At 39.7% G+C, this 9,235-nt stretch overlaps 2 protein-coding genes across 2 annotated transcripts in view; one reads left to right on the top strand and one right to left on the bottom strand.

Moving 5' to 3' along the window:
- The first annotated feature begins 2,255 nt into the window (after nucleotides 1–2,255).
- On the top strand, nucleotides 2,256–7,940 carry LOC109546601 (elongator complex protein 3). The gene is made up of 9 exons (XM_019917603.2): nucleotides 2,256–2,381; nucleotides 3,041–3,285; nucleotides 3,343–3,576; nucleotides 6,115–6,358; nucleotides 6,414–6,583; nucleotides 6,641–6,858; nucleotides 6,944–7,308; nucleotides 7,357–7,470; nucleotides 7,526–7,940. The coding sequence occupies exons 1-9, from the start codon at nucleotides 2,360–2,362 to the stop codon at nucleotides 7,717–7,719; spliced, it is 1,806 nt and encodes a 601-aa protein (XP_019773162.2). The 5' UTR covers nucleotides 2,256–2,359; the 3' UTR covers nucleotides 7,720–7,940.
- An 818-nt stretch (nucleotides 7,941–8,758) lies between these two features.
- LOC109546602 (ATP-binding cassette sub-family C member 4) overlaps nucleotides 8,759–9,235 on the bottom strand; it is a gene marked incomplete at its 5' end in the record, with an annotated part of 3,189 nt that continues 2,712 nt past the window's right edge. Inside the window, 2 exon segments of the mRNA XM_048662694.1 lie at nucleotides 8,759–9,127; nucleotides 9,180–9,235. Of these exon segments, the coding sequence (XP_048518651.1) occupies nucleotides 8,914–9,127; nucleotides 9,180–9,235 (270 nt within the window).

Here is a 9,235-nt window from a genome sequence, read left to right as displayed (position 1 = left end):
TTTTCGGCAAGGACGGATCGAAAAATTGACCAACAGAAGTTTTTTTTTTAAATTACCTCCTAGTAGTTTTACTACGCGAATTCGGTTTCTACACTAGATTTTCCCTCGAGTTCTGAAGAAAATAGGTTCAAATAAAGAAATAAGAAAAAAGAAAAATAAAGAAAATAAGTTAACATTATTGCTTATTGCAGCAGCAAGGAGCCCATATTAGCTTCATCTCTCTCACACACATAGGGTTTTTGCATAGATTGGAGATTTGATTCGATCTGGAAAATCTTCAGATTATTTCATATTTTTCGGGTCTTAGAGCATGACTGTAGGGCAAACTTTAACTATCTGATCGTCTTATTTTGCACTTAGTTCTTTAGAGATTAAGAATTTCTTATGAAATCTAGGAGATAAACGGTAGCTCTTGAGATGTTCTATCAAAAAGGTTCTAATCACTGATTAAATATTTCCAACCGTTTCGGAGATATACAGGGTTTTCTATTCGAAAATGCCGAAAATCTTGTTATTTTTGTTTTTTTCTCGTTAGAGGTTAAGAATGGCGTTTAAACTGTAAAAGGTAAAAGTCAGCCCTTAACACGGGCTAAGAAAAAGGTCCTAAGGACTGATTGCATATGTTCAAACGTTTCGAATATATAGAGGGTTTTATATTTGAAGACGCCCAATTTTTTTAATTTTCCTTCTATTGCTTTAGAGGTTAGGAATTTTGGATGAGACCTAATTGTTGAAATACAGTTTTTAAAACGGACCATCGGAAAGCTTGTAGTGACCAAATGGATATTTCAAACGTTTCGAAGATATAGAGGGTTTTATGTTTGAAGACGCCCAAGTTGTTTGCTTCTATCGCTTTAGAGGTTAGGAATTTTGGATGAAACTTAATTAATGAAATACAGTTTTTGAAACGGGCCATCGAAAAGCTTCTATTGACCAAATAGATATTTTAAACTGTTTCTGAGATATAGACAGTTTAGGAACCCACAAAGTTATAACTTTTGCTTTTCTTTGTTTAGGGGTTAGTAATCGCCAATGGAACGTAATAACCGAAAATTTTTACCTGTTTCGGGTCGGTTTTTGCCTTGGATAGCCGATTAACGGTGAAAGATCTATTTCTTTAGAGGTTAAGAATTTCTGATAAAGCGTTATAGACGGAAGATCGCCGTTGGGACGGGCTTTCGAAAAGGTCACTGCGACTGTAGAGATATTCCGGCCGTTTCGGCGATATAAACTGCTTTTTACTTCGATCGTGTATTAACTATGACAATTTTGCTTCTATCTCTTTATAGGTTAGGAATTTATTATCGAGTGTTAACCCTCAAATAGAGATCTTCTGACGAGCTTTCGAAAAGGTCATTACGGTTGATGTCATATTCCCAACCATTTCGGAGATATAGGCTGCTCCTTCTTCAATAGCCTATTAAATGTGATATTTTAGCTTCTATATCTTTAGAGGTTAATAATTGGTAATAAAACTGTTAAAGATTAAAGATAGCGCTGGAAACGGGCTATCAAAAAAGTAATTACGACTGATGCGATATTTTAAACTATTTCGGAGATATAAACTGTTATTCGCTTTCACATAATTTTTACTTTGATATTTTTGCTTCTACTTTTTTACAGGTTAACAACTTGCTATGAAACCTTAAAGATGAACGATAGCTTTCAAAACGAGCTATCCAAAAGGTTATTACGACTGATGCAATATTTACAACGATTTCGGAGATATAGACCATTTTTCACTTAGACAGCGTTTTAAGTTTGATAGTTTTGCTGCTATTTCTTTAGAGGTTAAGGTGTTCTTATGAAATCTGATAGCTGCAATGGAGTACTTGAAAGGAGCTTTCGGAAAAGCCCCAACGGTTTTATGTATATGTTTAGCCCTGTTCGAGATACAGTGCTCGCAAGCTTGTATCTTTTTAGAGGTTAAGATTTTCTAACCAACATTCCTTGTTAAAAATGTTGGAGATAAAACCGCTGTACTCAATACAATACAATATCAACGATTTAGACCTAAAACAGGAGTTCAAATCAGAAAAAAGTAAAAAAATCAAGTAACTCAAGCGAAAATCGGATTAAACTGCAGGGATTTTTTTGTCAAAATATCATCTTTTTCCCAGTTTAAAAATTTTCTAGAAATTTGTGGAAAATCTTTAATTATAAAGTTTTCAAGCCATCTCTGGCCTGACAACATACTGGCCGGTCTATCCCAATTGAAGGAATCTGTAATATTTTGCAATTGACATAAGTCAAAATGGTTGAAGGTTGAAGTACTGGTAATCTAACCTAAGTTTTAAAGTTTATTCGCATTTGGTGTGCAAACAATTTTTTAGTGTTGTTTGGTGTGCAGAATACGAAAATGGCAAAAGGAAATAAAAACGGTAAGTTTTAGGACAATCTGTATGATTTTCATTCAAATTATGCCCGCGCCCGTGCGTGCAGCCACCTTGTTTAAGGAGACGATTTTACCGTAGTGCCCCTCTAATGTAATTAACAAGTTCTTCATTCTTCCTTAGCTCAAAGCCCCTAACGTTCTTTGAAGTAACTTTCTGCATTTCGGGACTTGAATGTTTTCTAATCGATTTCGATGGTTTTTGGCAATGTCCACCCCTGACTAGTGTGTGAATTCAGGACGCTTGAAGCGATTTTAATATATTTTTCCCATTAACGATGATTTTCCGTTGCTTTTCCTCTATTTGTCTGCTCATCTAGAATCTTCCAATGATCTAAACTGACTTTGCTTCATATTAATTTTCTCGACAGTTCATCATTGGCTTTTGGAAACCATGATATTCCTGTTTTTCAGTGTGTTCGATGAATGTTGATCACACAGAACCACTTTTCAGTGATTTGCAAACTCCATATATTGCGATCTTCTCTTGATAAGTTAGCAAATGAAAAATTCAAGGACGTCAAATCGGGACGTCTGGTAGGCCATCTGGCAGATTTCATCTGAAAACCCTCTTTCAATCATTGCAAATCCCCCTAGCTTTGTGTAAAATTTTTCGCCTTGACTCCAATCCCCCCGTATCTTCCGTAGAATTCGCCCACTTAACCCTAGAGGAGCGCAAGGTGATAACGGTGGCCGAAGTGGTGCAAGAGGTGATCAAAGCCCACGAGGAAAAGCGCAATGTCAACCTCAACGCCCTCAAAAATAAAGTGGCCTCAAAGTACGGGCTGTCGAGCACCCCCAGACTGGTGGACATCATAGCGGCCGTGCCTCAAGACTACAAGAAGGTTCTGGTGCCGAAACTGATGGCCAAACCCATCCGAACCGCTAGTGGGGTAAAACTCCTCCTTAACCTCCCTCTCCTTGAGGACTAAAACTAAATCACTTTATAGATTGCAGTAGTGGCGGTGATGTGCAAACCTCACAGGTGCCCTCACATCAACATGACCGGGAATATTTGCGTGTATTGTCCAGGAGGGCCCGATTCGGACTTTGAGTATTCCACTCAAAGCTACACTGGATACGAACCCACCTCCATGAGGGCCATCAGGGCCCGATACGATCCGTACCTCCAAACCAGGCACAGACTGGAACAGCTGAAACAACTCGGCCATTCGGTGGACAAAGTAAGCAATAAGAGCATTCAGATGTTGAATGTTTTAGGCGAAGGTGGTGAAAATCATCGTCGTCAATTGGAAATTGGTCCGCATGCATCTTCAGAAGTGTGTTTGTTGGAAAGCGTGAGTGCTGGCAAAACGTCCGGGCTAAATTCTTATCGGCAACAGCCTACGAACTATTTTTTAATTCTTTGAATGCCACTGGGCGAAATTTACTTGAAATCTGAGTTCAAACTCTGCCTCAATTTTTCTTATGCAAATGGTGGCGTTTTTCGACAAATTTGCCCCAGAAATCGGCTCTAAATGACAAAATCGCCAGTGACTCGCTTATTGTTGATTTTGGCAAAAAAAATTAAAACGGCGTTTCTTATGGACATTCACGCCCTCGATTCATTGTAGGTCTGGGTAACACTGTGATGAGTTGCGCTATTGAGTTCTTTCCGCTGTCTGAGTTAACGAGTTATCGGTTAATGAGTTATAAGTCATTTATTAAAGCTGTAATAGTCCCGAGACTGAACTTTTCTCATCTAAAAAAAAAAGGTTTTCAACATTTCAAAAAGTCATCTAGATTTCCCCAGCAACAGAACTGAGTCCAAAGAGAGTTGACGAGTTTTCTTGTCTTGTAAAATCGATCTCTTAATTTTTTTGCTTAAAGGTTCAGTTTGCCAGTATTTTACAGTAAAACGCTAGAAAACATGCGGTTTTTCTGTTTAGAGACAGTGTCGTTTAGAAATAATGACCTGAAAGTGAAGAAACCTCAGGTTTCCAAGAGTTTCCCAAATAAATTATTATAAACTCGCTTTTTCAGTTCGGGGAAATATTTTTGGAAAAAGACCCATAATTAGTTATTAAGGTTTTGCCCATAACTCGAAGCTGTAAAAAGTTTTCCAAACATTTTTGCGTAGAAAGAATTGCTTAATTAAAACTTTATTAAAACTAAACTGACCTGAAAATTTAAAGGAAGTTTAAAAATCGTCAGAGCAATGAGGGCGACGAATTTTCCAAATAATTTTTTGTACACTTTTGCTCTCGGTTATTTTTTCAAGATAATCTTAAGTACTTTCGGTACAAAACTGAATAAAATCATTTGGTTTTGTGCCAAATTCGAGGCTGAACAGGGTTTTCTAAAGTTCCCTGCAAACTGATGAATGAGGCGAATTTTCTAGCAAAATTAATTTTGACATTTTTCGCTGAAAAGACCCCATTATTGTCAGAAAAGTAGGAAATCATCAGAAAATAATGGTTTTTTGCGTTTTCGACTAAAAACTTTTAGTTTAGTGGTCGGTTTTGGAGAAAACTTTAATGGTTTTCGGGGAAAAACAGAAGGAACTTATTTTCGTTTTTGTCTCGAATTCGACGCTGAAAAATGTTTTTGTAAAATTTTTGTAAAGCTATAAATTTATCTTGTAAATTTTCGCGTAAAAGACCTCCAGATCGTCAGTATTTTTAAGCGAAACTATACAAAATAGAGTAGTAACTAATATAACTAAATATAGTACTTAAGTAGAAAGTAAAGCAAAAAAAATCAGTCAAAACTAAAAAGACGTTTTCTTAATAAAATCTACAGTCTTCAGAGGAATGGAGGTGGCGAAATTTCCATGTAATTGTTATAAACTTTTGCTTATTCTGTTCGTTTTTCTATTTTTGTTCCAAATTCGACGCTGGAAAGGGATTTCAAAACTTTTTACAAAGCGACCAAGGATTCGAAATTTATTTCATATTCTTTCACGGAAAATACCTTAAGTTTGTCAGCATTTTTAAGTGAAACTTTAGAAAATTGAGCATTTAGAAGAAAGAGTAACTTGGCTGAAACTGGAAAATTCTGAAATTTTGAAGAAATTTTAAAACTATTTTTAATAAACCGCCCTTGAGTAAATCTAAAAACAAGTAAAAAAAGTCATCAACATTTTCCCAGCAACGAAACTTGTTGAAACTTGAGTTACTGCGCCGGTGCGTTGGGTTGGCGCATCAAGCCATTCGCTTAGCACTGCGTCAACTCGTAAAAATTCGCTGAGTTACCCAGACCTAATCCATTGGCGTTCTGAACTTTTTGTGGTCCTTTTTCGTTTTGGCGGTATTTGTTTTTTGAAGAACACGATTTTGAAAGTTTTATCAAGAGCAACATGTTTCGATAGGAAGCTTTGTTTCCAGGAAAAAATGTGCAAATCGAGCGAAACTTTCGGTTGAATCCGATTAAATTTCCAGTGCCCGCACAAAAATTAAGCATTCCATTCTTAGGAAGAATAAGAGCGTTTTTCGACAAATTTCTCCCGGAAATCTGTTCGAAATGACAAAATTGCCAGTGAAAATGAATACTAGGTTTTTAATGAACATGAGCCTGATCCGCGGCAAAATTCGTTTGATATTTAGTCAAAACCCCGACAGAAAATCGATCGTCTTTCGGTGTTTTTTTTTTGGCGAAACGTCCAGATCAGGCTCGGCTCTTTAGGGGTCTGGACGCACGATAATGTGACCGGTTCAGAAGCGAATAACCTCCGAAACTGGAGAAACATCCGAACCAAATTCCAAAATCCCTGCTGTTTCCAGGTGGAGTTTATCGTGATGGGAGGCACATTTATGAGCCTCCCTGAGAGCTATCGCGACTATTTCATCCGAAACCTCCACGACGCTCTATCTGGCCACAAAAGCGATTCAGTCGAAGAAGCAGTGATGTACTCGGAACGCTCCAACACCAAGTGCATCGGCATTACGATCGAAACCCGGCCAGATTATTGCTTGCAAAGACACCTGTCTGACATGTTGAAGTACGGATGCACTCGCCTAGAGATCGGTAAGTTCGTTCTGGCTCCGTTTGAGGCAAGTTCGATCAAACCACGCCTGTTTAGGAGTCCAGTCGGTGTATGAAGATGTCGCTTTGGACACCAACAGAGGCCACACAGTGAAAGCAGTGTGCGAAACCTTCAACTTGGCAAAAGACGCGGGATTTAAGGTGGTGGCGCACATGATGCCCGATTTGCCCAATGTGGACCTGGAGCGGGACATGGAGCAATTTATTGTACGTCCCTAAGGCTGCAACAGTGTTCACTCTTAATTTATTCTGTATTGTTTGCAGGAATTTTTCGAGAATCCATCATTTAGAGCCGACGGTTTGAAGATTTATCCGACTCTGGTGATCCGCGGCACCGGCCTGTACGAGCTGTGGAAGACTGGCCGCTACCAGAGCTACCCGCCCTCGGTTCTGGTGGATTTGATCGCAAAGATCTTGGCTTTGGTGCCTCCATGGACGCGAGTCTATCGCGTGCAGCGCGATATTCCGATGCCTTTAGTGAGGTATGATTGGGTGCTGGCTTGGCCGAATGCAAACCCGACGTAAAACAACTGCACACGTAATTGTTCCCTCTCATCCTCTTTTCAGCTCGGGAGTCGAGCACGGCAATTTACGCGAGCTGGCTCTAGAACGCATGAAAGATTTAGGCCTGAAATGCCGCGATGTTCGAACCAGAGAAGTCGGAATAACGGAGATCCACGAAAAAGTGCGCCCTCACGACGTGGAGCCCATCAGGCGCGACTACTATGCAAACGGCGGATGGGAGACATTTTTGAGCTACGAAGACCCCAAGCAAGACATTCTGGTGGGGCTTTTAAGACTGAGGCAATGCTCCAAAGAGACGACTTTCCGCCCGGAGCTGGTTGGGAACACTTCAATTGTGCGGGAGCTGCACGTCTATGGAAGTGTCGTGCCTGTAAGCGGCCGCGATGACAACAAGTTCCAACATCGAGGTAAGTAGGGCTCAGCCTGCGCCATCCCTTCTATATCCTTTGCCTTAGGATATGGATCTCTTCTGATGCGCTGGGCTGAAAAGATTGCATGGACTGAGCACGAATCGTCGAAAATCGCCGTTATTTCCGGAGTGGGCACCAGGAATTACTACCGGATGTTGGGTAAGTTGGGCCGGAGTGGCTGTAATGGTAAGTGAGTGTTTGATTGCAATTATAGGCTATGAGCTGGAAGGGCCGTACATGGTGAAACAGCTCCCTCCTATGCGACAATACCAACCGAGAGCGGAAGAGGGTGAGCAGCAAATAGCGGCCACAGTGCGAGATTTTAAGCTACACCTCGATGATGATGCCGAAGACGATGCCTGGCTGGCGGCTTGGGACAAGAATCACATCACGCCCAAGTCGAATTAGATCTAAAGTTGAATATTTTTTAATACAGCGTTATTTTAAAGGAAGTTTCGTTCGGTTGTTTGTCCGTAAATGCTTGTGTTTTCGTTTAAAAACCTATAAAAATCAGTTTTTATTTTCCTGGGTTTGTTAATCCGCTGCTGCAAACCAGTTGACTAGGTTACAAATATTTAAGCAGATTTTATAAATTGTTGGTTTTAGTTTTTTAATAAATTAAATAAAGCACAATTACTGCTGTTTGGCTAGTTTCCTTTCAGCAGCAAACGTGATAGAGACGTGAAAATGACGCAAGGAGTCGAAATTAGCAGTTTCTTCACGTCATATCGACGTGATTATGACGGCAATATGTCACAGTAAAGTGTCTATAGTCCATAAATGACGTACACGGACGCGGCAAAACAGTCAAATTGTCATTTGATTCTGTCTGAGTTGAAATAATCAATTGTCTGGTTGAAATAAATAATGATGAAGAAGTAATTACAAAAATTGTAAAAAAGCAAATGGACACAAGCAGTTCAAGAAATATCTTAATGACGTTTCTTACCAACTGTCATTCACAGGCAAGCACAAATATGACTAGACGTCGATTTTTGGTGACAATTATAAGACATGGTTACTAAATGTGACGTCTAATCAACGTAAATGGAAGCATTGATTTATTAGCAAAAGCGTCAGGCGTCCGGAACCATAAACGTCTAAAACGGATGAAAATTTAGAAACATTTCACAGAGACAGAAGCAAAAACGTCAAATTTTGGAGAGCCATAGTCACATTAAACACTTTATATCTCACGAACCGTTTAAAATATCCAATCAACTGTTTGGATCCTCTAAACCCGAACGTTAGGGAAAGAAGGTGGAAATCACATCATTTTAACGTCATTTCATGAATGAGACAAACTCACGCCTCGCAGACGTCATATTGGGGTCGTCAGTGACATTTACATCTCTGAGTTCTGTCACATATAGAAAAATGACGTGCTTCGACGTCAACGTACTGGAAGGCTATTCCATAGCCTAATTCCAACGGAATGAATAACCAATTTAGAAAAACAAACTTTTTATTCACAAATATTAAGTATTCCTTGTAAGTATCCGTAAAACAGTAAGTAAGCATTTAAGATCAAGTAAATAGTCAGTCGGTGTTATTGTCTGGGAATGTTCCCCATGCAGCGTTAATTATTTTCCATTAAGTCAGTTATTCGCTCTTTTGATTCTCCACGGCCCTCTTCTGATTGTAGCTATCTTTGGCCTGTTTGCGTAGCTTGGACGACATGGTCGGCCCGGTTTGTTCAACCATTTGGGCAAAATGCCCATCTTTCTGCTCCAGCAGCTCGTGGGGCGCCGCAAATTCCACCGCTTGGCCATGATCCATCACCAGAACCCGATCGCAGTCGATTATCGTGTTAATGCTGCAAAAAGAGCTCTTAACTCGCTCTAAAGCGCACATTAAATCCGTCTTACCGATGCGCTATCGTTATAACTGTGCAATCCTTGAAGGCCTGCCGGATGGTGGTTTG

Source organism: Dendroctonus ponderosae, unplaced genomic scaffold (assembly GCF_020466585.1).
Source record: "Dendroctonus ponderosae isolate FM_Combo_2020 unplaced genomic scaffold, Dpon_F_20191213v2 Dpon_F_20191213_11, whole genome shotgun sequence".
Taxonomy (NCBI): domain Eukaryota; kingdom Metazoa; phylum Arthropoda; class Insecta; order Coleoptera; family Curculionidae; genus Dendroctonus; species Dendroctonus ponderosae.
This window is presented reverse-complemented; position numbering and strand designations above follow the sequence as displayed.

Bases quoted from the DNA above. Each gene is read 5' to 3' on its own strand.
- LOC109546601 (XM_019917603.2), top strand. From the start codon at position 2,360: ATGGCAAAAGGAAATAAAAACG. The intron at 6,859-6,943 runs GTATGATTGGGT...TCCTCTTTTCAG, and splicing joins ATTCCGATGCCTTTAGTGAG to CTCGGGAGTCGAGCACGGCA. The intron at 7,471-7,525 runs GTAAGTTGGGCC...TTGCAATTATAG, and splicing joins GAATTACTACCGGATGTTGG to GCTATGAGCTGGAAGGGCCG.